General features: G+C 34.5%; 1 protein-coding gene across 28 annotated transcripts in view; it reads right to left on the reverse strand.

Moving 5' to 3' along the window:
* LOC121118915 (uncharacterized) overlaps positions 1 to 15,358 on the reverse strand; it is a 105,642-nt gene that overhangs the window by 15,647 nt on the left and 74,637 nt on the right. For 23 of the 28 annotated variants that reach the window (XM_071888592.1, XM_040713509.2, XM_071888590.1 and 20 more), the window contains 2 exons: positions 13,835 to 13,901; positions 5,380 to 5,441 (listed from right to left, as the gene is read on the reverse strand). In XM_071888592.1, coding sequence (XP_071744693.1) covers positions 5,380 to 5,441; positions 13,835 to 13,901 — 129 coding nt within the window. Of the gene's footprint in view, positions 1 to 3,339; positions 4,962 to 5,379; positions 5,442 to 5,620; positions 7,785 to 13,834; positions 13,902 to 14,181; positions 15,173 to 15,358 lie in introns of those variants that run through there. The other 5 variants (XM_071888608.1, XM_071888611.1, XM_071888609.1 and 2 more) reach the window with 5 other exon arrangements.

The following is a 15,358-nucleotide window of genomic DNA, read 5'->3' on the forward strand; positions in this document are numbered from 1 at the left end:
AATGCCTCGGAGCTTGAGGGAAAGGTCTGCCGCAAGGCCCACAATATGAGAAGTGACCGAATCCGCACTCCCCGCTTCCTTGAAGGACTCCGGAAGTCTATCAAGGCTTTGCCGGGGACTTCCTTGTCCAGGTTGGCCAAGAACCGTGGAGTGAGCAAGCAGCTGGTCTCCGAGGCTGCGAATGAGGATCTCGGATACAGGTCATACCGAATGGCCAAACAGCACATCCTCACGGCATCCATGAAGGCCACTAGGCTCCCCAACGGTAAGCGTCTCCTCAATGATCTGAAGAGCCATGGAGGAAGAATCATTTTCTTCTCTGACGAGAAGAACTGGACTGTCGACAGAAGCTGCAACGTCCAGAATGACAGGTGGCTTACCAAGGAGAGAGAAGAGGTCCCTGCGGTCTTCACCACAAAGTTCCCGGCCTCCGTGATGACCCTGGGTATCATCTGCAGCACCGGTGAGGTGATGCCTCCTTTCTTCTTCAATCCCAAGGAAAGGGTTAACGCGATAAGGTACTGCGAGGTCATGGAGGAGTTCGTCATCCCCTGGATGAAGGATACGGCCGCTGGGAGGAAGTTCATATTCCAACAAGACTCAGCGCCCGCACACATCGCCATGAGGACCACTAACCTCTTCAACTCCCACGACATCTCTTTCTGGGATCAAAACACCTGGCCCTCCAACTCACCCGACCTCAATCCGTGGGATTACTACTGGTAGCCACAAGAGCATCGCGGCCCTGAAGGGCTCCATTACGAGGGAGTGGAATGCTGTCGATTCCGCGGAAGTCATCAGGGCATGCAAATCCTTTAGGGGCAGGATGGAGAAGATGGTGGCTGCTGAGGGAGGACATGTTGAATAAATTTATTGTTTAATATCATGTCTAACTTTTTCATATTAACAAATACACTCCAAATTCCATATTTATCAAGCAGGTTGAATTTTAAGATAGTTCCAATTGATCGTGGACACCCTGTATGTATGGTACAAGTCAATATTTTCTAAGTATCTCGATTATTGCTTGTATGTATGTAAATCTAACAAAAAAAAGAGAAAGAGAGAGAGAGGGGGGGTGGAGAGAGATGGATAGAAAATTTATAAAAAAGTTTTTTGTTGCTGTTTTATTGATTTGTCAATTTCGAAGCGTATTATAATAATGCATAATAATTATGATTTTATTTTTTGTTTGTAGATCAAACAAAATAAAATAAAATGGAAATTGACAAGTTTGAAGTGGTGGTTAAAAACTAAATATGTATGCAGTTAAAAAAGTTGTCTTTCTTTCTATACAATATAATGTGTGTACAATAGAGCTGTTTGATTTTCCACTTTTTTTCGAATTTCGATTACGGGTGGGTCGGAAAAGTTGACATATGGTATGAAAATTACCTATACAAAATTGCATTGTCGTACAAAATCATTTTTAGGTCGCACATGTCGATCAAATTATGAAAAAAAGCAAAAACTCTTTACTTAGTGAATATAGATACTGAAAAAACATTTTTAGCTATTTTGCGTTAAATAATTTTCCTTCACATCTTTTTATCTTATAAACAGTGTTGTAGAAGTTTTTTTTCCTGAAATTATCATATGAAAAAAAAAGAGAAAAAAGTTAAAAAAAATTTGATGATCCGCGTATAGCACGCATCCTTTTCGTTACATTTTCAGAAAGGAAAGATAATATTTTTTCCATTTCATCCTATTTTTATGCTCCATAGGGTAAGTGAAATTTTGTATAGGTTATTTTCTTACCTCTTGACAGTTTTTTCGAACTAGCCGTAATCGAAATTCGAAAAAAGGAATAAAAAAAACCCACCCTAATGTACAATGTAGTACATATTATTTATTATTATGAGAGGGCAAATAACAAGAACAGCAACTGATAATGCCTTTCTTCAATTAAACGTCAAACCCCATACGTTTACCACAACCCCCACCATCACTCTCGCTTTCTACTGATTCCTCTATCGACATAATATATCTGCAATTGCTATGTAATTGCCAATTGTAATTATTTTTTAAATTAAATTTTTTGTTCCACTGCAAAATTTGATCGAATGAACATATTTTAGAAAAGAAATCCTGAAAGTAATTCTTTCGGTTTTCTCATTAAAACTTTTTCCTCCAAGGGATAATTTTTCAAACATTCCTTTATTTGGGAAATATTTTTCAATGTTTGTGCGTTCAACGCGTTTTGATGATATTGTGAGAATTTAGCTCAAAATTACAACTTGAATTGTGAACGAGTATTGGGTCACACTTAAGCATTAAGTGAGTAGCATTACGACCTGCGGGGTACGGGTTGGACATCCCTGATCTAGATAGTTTGGAGAGCCCACAATATTCTGAGGGTCCACTAGTTAAAAGAATATCTGATATTTCTTTTTTTAAATACAAGATCCCCTAACAAAGAACTAAATTTTTTTCCTTAAAAACTATAGATTTGTAAATTTGCTGAAGTTTACAAATGGCCTCCCTCCCCCTGTGAAGGCCATTGAATAAAGCCTCCTGTTGCATGAACTTTCTGGATGGAGACAGACACATAGATACGTATTGCTTCTACTATATTTCATTCTACTTTCTTAAAGTTTGACTACACACACTTCTTTCTTTCTTGCTTTTCTCCTTTCTTCCACACTTCAATGAGCATAATATTAATAAGTCAAATATAAGTATAATAACATACATACATAGAAAAGAGAGATGATTAATTCCCCCCCCCCCTCCTTCTCACTTCTTCTATTCTTCTACTATCTTAAAAGACGAAGTAGAATAAATGAATGAATGAATTTTTGTATTATTATTTTTATTATTATTAAATGTACATCATTTTCAAAATGTTAAAGATGTAAGAAATCAAATCTTATTCTTTTTTTCCCCTTAATATTTTCTACTTCTTACTCCTCTCTCCTTTTTTAAGTCACGCACCCATAGACCAACAAAAAAAAAAAAAAAAAAAAGAGAGAAAAAAAGAAGAAGATGGAAAATGAAAAAAAAAAATACAACTTATCTATCCATCCACCTAACGAACTAGAGTGTTTAAAATGATTAAAAATAGAAAGTCGATAATCATACTATTACTACTACTACTAATAATAAGTAATACCAGACAATGCTTAATTAAATAAGTACTACTAAAATGATGATAAACAAAGAGTTATTGCTATTTTATGAATAAACATTGAGGAACAAAAGCATTTATGTAGGTAAGTAGGTAGGTTTAGTGAGTGTGCGTGTGACACTAAGTGACATAATTAAGATGACATTAAATAAGTATCTTATTTATGTGTTGAATGAGACAAGAGAAAATGAGAAATGGTGCTTCTTCCTTACCGAATAATAAGAGGGGATATTTGCTTTCGATGATGGTGATGATGCCCAGAGAGGTTGGGTGAAATATAGTGATGTGCAGATGAGGAGGATTTATGGGGAATAAATATCCCCGGAACATCTTCTACCTTTCTATGAGGGAAAACAACAACATTTCGATCAAAAGCAGAAGGAGAAGAATATTGAGAGGACGGTGGTGAGGATATTGATGAGGATGACACATCGATAGAACTCATCCACTTTAATTTGTTTTTAACAGGTATGAACTTAAGTGGACTGGATGAGGATGATGCATTCTTGGGCTTTGAGGAAGCTCCCTGTTGTTGTTGATGATCTATCTTGGTTTTCTCAAGAGATAACAATGCTTCTTTACCCTCTCCTTCCATAGGTGGGAAGCTAGACATACGACGGCGCGTAGATATGAAGGACTCATTTTTATTACAAGTATAGCTACTCCCAATGTCCACTGAGCTGCGCCGACCTCGCAAAGATGCAAATGAAGGAAAGGAGAAGTCATGTTGCTTGGAGGAGCTAGTAGAAGAAGTTCCTCCTCCTTGCTGTACAGTATGACTGTTGGATGATGAAGAAGAGAGGAGAGGTGACCTAGCACTCCCGTGGGTATCATCCTCTTCTTGGCAGTTTTTGAATATGAAAAAACTATCTGACTTTCTTCGAAAGTAGTTGTAATTGCTACTCGAGTTCCAGTCAGGGTCATCCCTACTCCTTTGAAGTCCAAAAGTAATTAAATCCGCAAGAGATCGACGTCTTCGTTTCTTAGTCTTTTTTTTAGGTACATCTAGAAAGATGGATGAAGAGGGCTGTTGTTGTTGTTGATTCCTGCTTTTATCATCATTGTCATCATTTAAGGAAGAGGAGAGGGGCTGAGCCAGTGGAACACAAACACTTTGAGAACGAGTAGTTCGTGATTTAGAGTGGTTTAACGTATCTTGAATGCCACAGATACTCTCACCAGGAGAACTGGGAGAATGAATAACAACTGTAGGTGTAAGTTCAAGTGAGAAAGGAATTGGCGTGAGCATGGTACAGAATCTGATTAAAAACAGAGGAGAAGAAGTACCTTCTCCCGACATGACCCATGATAAGTCACTGTTTCATCTTCTTAAAGAAGGTCCAAGGACCCTTCTTTAGAGGAAAAAAAAGAGTAAAGATGTGTTGTTCAGCAAAGTAACAATTGAAGAAGAAGAAGAATCATAAGCGACACGGCAGGAAGAGAAGAAGATATACGGCTCTCCAAATGAAGAAGAAAAAGCAATGTATATATATATATATATATACCTTGGTAGTGGAGATAAAAGAAGAGAGAAGGGAGAAGGAACAGCGAGCAACACATGGATTTAACTTTCTTTCTCTCTCTTTCTTTCGAAGACCTTCTCCAAATGTTGGTAAAGTACACATTGAAGTTGTATTCTTCTTTCGATAGGAGATATATGTATAATGTATGTTTATATTAAGTCTAAATTCAATTTCACCACAAAATAAAAACGGATTACACAACATATTTTTAATATTGATGAGTTTATTTCGGTATTTGTATGTAGAATGTACCACCAAGAACTTTATGTTTTTTAATATTAAATACAACTCATTAATATGGTGAGACTACTACTACTACTAATAATAATAATTGGTACATATTAGAATGATTAGTAATAATTAGTGTACATATATTGGTGAAATTGGATGGACCTTCATTCAGACACGCATAGGATCCATGTCAACTGGCAAGGGTAGATACGACTACTGTATGTTGTATGTAATCTTATTTAGTAGTAACTAATTATGTAACATGAAATATTATGAAATAACCAATATAGATACTACTTACTACAAGTACCTACATACAAACCTAGCTGATTCGTGATCAAAAATGTGTTCATTTTGAAGTTTGATTATTACTGCATGCTCAATGTATATTAACTATTAATATCCAGTTATTATTGAATAAAACACAGGAAAATACATATGCGTTTGATCCCCACCCAAGTAAGAAAAATGAAAAGAATTGGATAGATATAAACTTACCTGGAAGTTTGTCTAGGAATATTTGGATCGGAATGTTTTCGCCTCTCCCGATTACTTGCTCTCTGTAACAAAAAAATAATAAAAACTAAATAAATGCATCCAAAAATAGAGTACATGGTATGTTGTATGAAGATCAATTAGAGTCTAGAGAAATGCATTTGACACATTCGAATTAATTATGATTTTGATTATGATGGGATACTAAGAACCCACCCTGCCATTGGACATAATTATTACATACCTTGCTATAAGTTCTTTTTAAAAGGATTTCACACTCTTTGCGAGCTAAACAAACAGGACAGCATTCCATTTCAGGATTTGAGCGCGTCCTTTGAACCATTTGGGGAGAATGGACAAAATGTCCTCCACCCCCACTAACACTTCCTACAGGAGAATTGTCGTCATCTGCAAGATTGGATGGCGGATATAAATGGTGACAGCGTGAGCGCAGTCGATCACTTCTGGAGGACGGAGTTCGAGTATGAATGCTACTGCTTGTGTTTCTAGTAGTAGGAGAAGTACTACTATAATCATCCAGAGCAGAGAATCGTACATTGCGACCAGGGTATCGAATAGAGTCTCGAAATCTTGAAGAGGAATGACACTGAGGAGGTTTGTGCGGATTAAAACTGGAGAGGCCAATATAATCATCCTCATCTGATTTGAGTGTTTTTGCAGGAGGTGATATTGAAAGAGGGGCCAGACCACTACGGGTAGTCCCAATAATACCCTGCCCATCATTATCTCTTCCTCTTGCTTCAGAAGTACTCATTGAGCGTCTCTTTATGGAGGGATTGTTATTGTGTTCAAGAAGTTCTACATCTTCTGTATACACATCCTCTTCTTCTTCTGGAGGAGATGAATAATTTTCTTCGTCTTCGTGATCAAAGGATGGATGAGAAAGGAGAGGATGGTGGTGATGCTCATGGAGAACCTCATCCTCGGTGAGGCTCCTACTTCCAACATCAATAATGGATGGCGCAGACGGCACATTTGAGGACTCCAACTCCATCATCATAGTAGTGAATCACTGATCCCCATAATTGGTTCTCTATGTTTTTTGTAAGTAAGAAAGGAAATAGTAGTTTCGACTCAAGGGAAGAAATGTGTTGTTGCAATAGATTTCTTCTTCTACTTCTTCACTACTTCTTCGTTTTCTCAGTTAGGAAAAAAACAAAAAAACAAAACTTGGCAAATGCCTTGATTTGGCTTCTGGTCATGAAAGTAAAGATTTTTTCCCCCTTACTTAACAAGTTTGTTTTTAAAGAGCAGAATTGAAAGGTAAGAAATAATAACTATTTATGTATATTAAATAAGTTAAGTTTTGTATACATATCTAAGTATATCTGAATTCACAACTTCTCCACTCTTCTTGAGTCATTGATGAATTCTACTACAGCACATACATACACAATGAACAACTAATAAACTGATTGACTAATACTGACTGTCGTTCAGAATGAGAGTCATAAATAAACAAATAAATAAATAAATCAAAAAAGGTGTTTTTTTTCGGTTTGCTTTTAGTTTCCCCCTTCTCTTTCATTTAGGTGAGATACTACAACACAATTAGAGTACCACACTACAATACACGTCCTCCTGGGTAAGTTGTTAAGATAAGCATTTTGACCGATTTAAATGACTTTATTTTATTTATTAAGTTATTTATTATTTGTTTGGTAGAAGGAAGAAGAGAGAGAGAGAGAGAGAGAGAGGAGCTCTCCCACCACTTAGTTATATAGAGAGTCGTCTTATCAATCCCACTTTCCAAAGATAGTATCACAACACAACACCACTTAGAACGACAAAGACAAAAACAACAACAACAGGGAACCAAAAAGGACTTTTATATCTATTATTATTATTATGGCTATTCAGTAGCTAGTAAGTAGTAACATGCGTAGTGTTTATGTACACGCCCCTTCTTCTTTTCTCCTCTGTGACACATAGTAAGCATTTACGGCCTCGCACTCTCTACAACATAGGTAGTATAAGTCCTGATAAGCAGAAAAAGGATATTGATTCCAGGCTATGCAATAAGTCACCAATTTGAAAAAGAGTCCATTCTCCATCCATTTTCTGTCACAAAACTCATACTATCACTTAAATCTTACCCTGCCTTTTCTTTATGTTTTCAGTTGAAGAAAGAAGTTTAGAGTAATAATAATCATATTAATTTAGTCAGTGCCCCCTTCTTCTTCTACACCTAATACTAATACTTAGTATTAATCTAGGTGTATCTATATATTTCGTCTTCTACTCATTATTACTAGTGCTGCTCCTTGCTGCTTATGAGTAAAAGTGTTCTTAGAAAGCCTATATTTTGTTTGTTTCTTACTCTCTTACCAGCTACCTACCTACCTATTTACCTTCCTTCCTTCCTTACGTCCTATCTACGTACATCTAAGGAGCTCAATAAACACGCACGTACATACAACTACCTAATAATGCTCCAACATAAATACATAACTAATGCTTAAATATGAATTAAGAGTAAAGGGGAAAATGAGCGGAAAATAATTATGGATTAATACATACAAATAGTACACCTACATACATAAGTATTATATCATATGTTACATATATAATCACGAGTATATATCAATTAAACATACATTCATACTGTTACGTATATAAAAGTATATATCAATATGTTTTACAGCAAGATTATTCTTAGGTATAGGTACATATTTATATTCTGGTGATGAGGCTTCATCATATCTTCATTATGTATTCCATTATTATTTCTGTAGATAGAGGAAATATCATAAATTCTTGTTTCAACATAACTAGGCTGCCCACATTTTCATCTCCAAAAAAGAGGACGACACTCATCAGTATTCATTTTAACTCTCTATTACCCAAACTATTCTATTTTATGAATTCCTATCATTAATTGTAATTAGTGACATCCTAATAAAATAATTTATGATCAAAATATTCTCGAAAACGGAGAAGAAACATATTAGACACAAACTGAGTCGGTGCAGCAATTTTTATTTTAGTACAATGGGTTTTGTATATCTGGACCGTGCCGAACTTTTCTTTACGTGAATGACCATTTTAATGTACCGGCTTCCTAGGTCGACCTACAAGTGCGCAAGTGTACTTATTACGCTCTAACCAGTGTTTCTTGTAGGTAAGTAAAAATAAGATGAGAGGTAAAATAGTGATGTCATAAATAATTCCGGAAACGGATGTAGAATTGGAATCAGGAATTTTTGCTAGAAACACCCCATCACTAATTTTAATGATATGAACGTTGCTTTCATTGCCCGTTTATTCAGGATTTAATATGATTTTATTTTGAAATTCATAATTTCGGTACAACAAGATTTTAATAATAAATATAATATAATCTTTGAAAACTTTTTTGTACCCAATACATACACTAGGGATGCAAAGGATATTAAATGTATACAACAAAAATAATTTTATGTCACATATTTTTTTTTGACACGTTTATTGAACCCGTAACTGAAATCGATGTCATTTGACGAAAGAGATAGTTCACCACAAATTAATCTAGCATCAACAACTGAACAATTCTAAGCTCGTAATGAAATTTGTGTGAAGTTGCATGCATATCCGAGGGGTGATAACTCCAAAATGAGCGTTGACAAACATATCTACTTGTGACTTATCATTTGAAATGCAACTGAATTTTTCATTTATTGTGTAAAAGAAGTTATAAAAATAATAATGGAGTGCCATTGAGCAAGTTAGACTATCATAATAAGACACAAAAATGAAATGTAGGGAATTGTCTCGAAATTTTATGAAACTAGCGGCATTGTCCGGAATAATTAGGGGTCGACAAAAAGTCACATTTCTCTTGAATATTATTGAAAATAACTACTAAAAAAATCATTAGTGTTACTCACAGTTTTTCATGAGCACACTCATACTGTGTTATTCAATAATTTGGTGTTCACTCTTCATGAACGAAATAACAATAATAACAGCTTGGGAAAAAAAATAATATGACGTTATGCCTGATGAGTAGAGATGGGATTTGTGTAAGAACGTGAGGAGGAGGCGGAAGTGAGACATATGGTGTTACTGAATTAAGAATATTTTTAATATCAGCTGCCTGTTATATGATTGTGGCGGGCAGGGAGAGAAAATGAATGGGTTAACCTTAGCTACACACGCTCGAGGCTACATGCAAAACGCCTGCGAGATTTCATTAATTTGTTATGTCTTAGATCAATTTATACATACATACAAACTTTGCTTTATTAATATAGATTAATTATAAATTTAAGATTAACGTAATAATACCTGACTTTTGCCTTTTTTAAAAGAAAAAGATAAGTTGGATCAAAACTTATTATGTCATTTTGAGTCACCTTTTAATATGCACTACTTATCCCTTTAAAAACATGATCATTTCATGAATTCATATCCATACCTGGGCGCTATGGTAAAAAAGTACTAAGATGACTGTTGGTTATCATAATCATAAAAAATAATGTTTATTGCATACATAACATTGATTGATCCTTTATATTCTATGTGCAGTCCTACTCTTTCACATTAGAGTTTAAAGGATAGCTCTAAATTTGAAGAAGAAATGCTTTAATTTGAATTCAAACTCTAATTCCATAATAAATATGAGGTGCGGCCGTTGTTTTACAACGAACTTTAAGTGTTTACAACAGCTTTACATACGCTGATCGGACGTTTTTTTAGCGGCTAGCCAGAAGGGGTTGGGGTCAGTTTAAAAAAAAAGAGCATTGATCAAAGAAGTATTTATTCCACTATCATATAAAAGGCTGACTATCCTTAATGTGATCCACGGTGGACAATGTTAATAAAGTACTTTTTCTGGAGAATCAGGAAGGAACTGGAAGAGTCTGAAGGTGATTATGAATCTACAGCGAATCTTGCTGATAACAAGATGAGACCAGACTGCCAGCGGGATTAGGATTTCCCTGCAAATTTGCAAAAAATCATAGATGACTAGCCATTCAAATGATGTCAAGCTTTGGGTTGAGAAAGCGGCAGCTGGGAAGCCATTTGTCCGGCAACAAGACTCAGTTCCATGCCACACTTACAAACTTCTGGTTGTGTGTGTTTTTTTTAATTACTTTTTTTGGACACAAAGTTTGGCTTAAAAGCTCACTTGTGTGGGATGCAGTCGAGTTATATGCTAACAAATCCTTTTGCAACACAAAATACGATCTTCCGGAATATGCAAAGGAGAATGTCATCAAGAACTACTCCCCTTTCTGAGGTATAGTTGAAGCCGTTATTCACTCCAAAGGCAATTATGTATATTGAATAATAAGACGTTCAATTTGATTCAGCTTTCATTTGACATTGGTTTGATTAAAATCAGATAATTAGTTTACGAGAAAATCCATTTATTAAAAAAAATCTGTTGGCTGTTAAATAAAAGTTGCAGCCTTTAACTTTCATATGTCGCATACAAGTTGTACCTTGGATTAGCAAGTTGTGCAAGTGTCCATATATAGTCAATAAATTAAAGGTGTAATCTTTGACTATTTAGATGGAAATTACTAATTGAAAATTAATCTGAGACAAGCTATGAAGTTCAAATTGGACATAAATCATTTCACCAAAATTGAATTACGAGCAAGTTTATCACTACGCCTTGATTCAGTGGCTATACAAAGACAAAAATATACTCCTCATCAAAAAAGAGTTTTTTTTTTACTTTTCTTAGAAAAGTAAAAAAAAAAGCAAATATGATCTATATATGTAAGTATTTTGATTACGTAAATATTGACTCTTATATATATGTATAAGTAAAAAAGAAAGACAAGAATAAGTACTAGCAAACAAAAAAAGGAGAAAAATCTATTAAAAATTATCAACAAATCATCGCTTGATTAGGTGAAAAAACTCTCTTATAATACGTTTATATATGACCAACAATATATATTACATATCCATTATACAGGGTGTAACAGTCCGGATTTTCTCGGTATATTTGATGACAAAATAGCGCAATGTTTTTTTTGTATGGTAAAATGTACATATAAAAGTTTCATTTAGTGGCCAACAAACCGCCATGGAGTCAACAGCAGAAGATTTCAAGCCAACTACATTTTAGTGCAGAGTGCAGGTTGCGCTATTATGATTATTTTGGTGAACAACGATCTGGATATTACCAATGATAAGGGATCGACAGTAGAAGGGTCGTTGAGCTCTGAAAGGCCTTGTTGGAGACCAAGGATCACAGGGGAGTTATCACACATAATAGAACACTTCTACAACTGGGTGTCCAAAAATATTAAGCTTGCCCGATCTGAATCCGATGGATTATTTTGTTTAGAGCTATCTTGATTAAAGGCCAACAAAGGCCTTCACATCACCTAGAAGTCCCTGATGGACTCCATCATCCTGGAATGCAATAATTTCAGTTCAGGACCCAAATGGAGACCGTTATTGAGGTCAGTAGAGGTTACATTTTTTTGTAAATGTTCAGTTTTTTCTTCTTAAAAAATTACCGTTTTCCGTTAACTTAAAGTAGATAGATCAAAAGTGCGGGATTTCATATTTACAGGTATATAGGTTATAATAACATACATATAAGAGTATGAATGTACCTACATATGTATTGGCAAGTGTTAATACGACAATGTATATTATTATTACGGTGATCATATTTTGATTTCTAAAACTAAGGACACTTGGGTGAAGGGAGGGGGGTGTTGTAAATAATTCAAAATTACTAAATTTAAGAATGAAGAAAATGCATAATTGAATGCAGTAATACTTTTGGATTTGGTTGTTTATTTCTTTCTTTCTTACAGAATTAATTTTAAACATGTACCATTTGTCTCACACAAAAAAAAACCTAACATTTCATGAATGTATAAAAAAGTCCCGGGACACACTACACTGGGCATCATGAATAAGAGGACATGTTAGGAGGAAATACCATTGGCCACTTGTGTTGTGTCTGTCTTTATCTAAGACGGAGATCTAGAGACTCTTAGGAAAGAGGAGACATGCATATAAATGAAATAAAAAAAGCACCTTGAATTCTGATAGGTTTAAAATGGCCTACTTCCTCTATGTTCATCTTTTATCTAGCGTCATTGATAATGATAATATTTTGTAATTTTTGTAATAGTAGTTTGATTCTTCACGCATTCAACAAATGTCCCATCCATAGTGTTTTTTTAACAAGGGTTTGAATGAGTGAGCATATTTGATGTTTTTTTATTCATAATTATATAATCGAAATGTCGCCACTTTCATAAGTCTATTTAGTTCAGCCCAGTCCGATCCTACTTTTTAATTAAAGAATGTCAGGTGTCAATGTGAGGGTGATTCTACTTTTTTAATTATATATAATGGAATAAATTATAGTTATACCATTATAATGAAAACAGGAATATTTATTGCAAGATATGTGCAATGCTCTTAATACACATCTGATATCCCTGCTTTGGCTCAATACACTATAACATTTTAACGAAAAGTTCATGCTGGATCGAAAAAATTGGAACCTACACAACACTATTGGTTATCCGGATTACTCTTTATATATTTTCCAAAGAAAATAAAAATTGACTTGTATAAAAACCAATCATAACAAATAAGTGATAATATATCAATAGGTACGCTTTAAAACTTAATCGACGAGTTGAAAAGATAAAAAAATGTATGGACGAATTTTTTTGAACTACAAACTATATTATCGGATATGGGAGGATGATGATGAAGTAGGTAATATAATTATCAAAATGCTTTGCTTTCTTAATATCATATTTAATCAGTAAAAACGAAACAAAAGAAAGAAAGAGCGTAACCCGAACACCTAGACCTATATGTATATGTCTATAAATATGCATACTTTATCAACATTAATTGTAAATACCATAATATAGCTGAGCTAAGAACACACGGACAAACAAAGGAAGTAGGCTTAAGAAAGAACAGGGGGCATTAATACTTCTTGCTCTATTAGTCTGAAATATCAAAGTCATGTTCCTTATTTCTGCGCAAAATTGGTGTATATATAAATCACTAAACCTACTCGACTGAATTTTATAAGTAACAGAAGGACAAAAATATATGTAGCGATTATGCAATTATAACATCAATTTTAATAGTAAAATAATAATTTTTTACTTCTCTTTTCCCCTCCTTGGATGGTTGTTAGAGTGAGTAAAATACACGTAAACACATACATGTAATATGTATACACTTCAAAGAAGATGTATCCAATATGAGTGTTTCTGTCAAAAACGTGATCACTCATCGTAAAAGCGCTTGATTAAATCCTTTTATTTTGTAAATGTGGATAATTGACACAAATTAAAGCGATGCTTCATACACCTAACTCGTTGATTATTAAAATTACTCTAATCATTAGCATAATCAAATTCATGATGAACTCTTTGCTGTAATGTATAGGGCTCCAAATCTCAGACTCTTTTAGGAAAGGGAACATATAAATTTTTAAAAAACTTACCGATTTTGGCTGTTCCTTTTCTAATTTGCAACTTTGGGCACGACCCACTTTTTTACCAATTTGCTCCCTAAATAATAATAATAATAATAATAAATAAGAAGATGATGGGAAAGGATGATGTGAGATGGGGGGTTAAGATATGTACATTTAGAAATAAGAAAGATAAACAAGTTCATCCACTCATATTATGTATATGTAGTTATGTTGAAAATGTTAACATATTATAGTAATGACTAATGAGTTAATGAGGGTGGTAATAATATTAATAATGAATTAATGGAACATAAAAAGAAAAGATGATAAAACAAAAAAGGGATTTATCTCGCAATCATGCATGCACTGCTAACCTCCGTGACAAGGGAACTGAGCTAGGCTCTTTGGATTGTGAGGGCGATTTATATCTATTGAACCGTGAGGAGAATGAGGCTCTAAAAGACATGGGACTAGAGCTTCTACTCGAGGAGTCGGAAGATGATGCACCAGAGATATCTGGACATGATATCCTTTTAGTTTTTTCCTCTTTCAAAGTGTTTCCCAATCGGTTCCATGGCCACCGAGAGGAGGAAGGGTTGCGAAGTTTAATGGCTCCAAAAGGGGATAGCGTTTCTGCAGTGGCAGTGAGATCCGCCAAAGAGGAGGAACATGAATTGGTGTTGTTATTATTGCTGTTGTTGCTACTCCCTGGTGAGCTTCCAGAATTAAAATTGGGCGCAGGGCTGGGAGAGAGTTTGAAGAAGCGTTTAGTCCGTGGTAGGATATCGGAATTAGGAGGAACGGATCCAGAGCGGCGGGATTTTCTTCGTGGCGGAGGTGGAGGAGCAGCAGGCGGATTCATGTATTCTAGCATATTAATTTGTTGTTGATGCCTCTTCGTAGTCGTTGTCGTCGTCGTCGTCTAGAGATTTGAATCACCACAAACACACTAACCACCACATACTAATGTTATAATATGATAGTAGTACATGATCATGGATATATATATATGTATTTGCACTATCTAGGTATTTATGAACAATTATTCAGATGCACAGACACAGCCACTCACACTATCACATGTATGAATAAGTATAAATAGGTTTGTTGGATTTTAATTATTGTTCACGTTATCTCAATACTTTTAATATTAGGTATATTCTGTTTAATATCTATGTACATAATTATATCTATATATGTATATAGATATAATTATTGTTATTAAAATTTTAATCAATGAGAATTTAATGTTAATTTTTTCCTTCTTTTCTTTTCGATGTCACTCTTGGCAAAGTTAAAATAAATCGTAGCTGAAATAATATGTACTAAGAGATGTCCTGTCCTCCCCCCTCCCTGTTTCCTTATATATTATCTTAAATTTTATGGAACGAAGCCCAAAAATAAATAAATAAATAAAAAGCGAGACAACAACAACATTACGTTATCGTTTATTGCAATATTCGATAAATATCTATACATCTATTGACTATCTAACTTAGTAGATAATATTACTTTCCCATTATCTCCCTCTTTTTCACACAAATGTATTTA

This window comes from Lepeophtheirus salmonis, chromosome 5, assembly GCF_016086655.4.
Source record: "Lepeophtheirus salmonis chromosome 5, UVic_Lsal_1.4, whole genome shotgun sequence".
Lineage (NCBI taxonomy): Eukaryota > Metazoa > Arthropoda > Copepoda > Siphonostomatoida > Caligidae > Lepeophtheirus > Lepeophtheirus salmonis.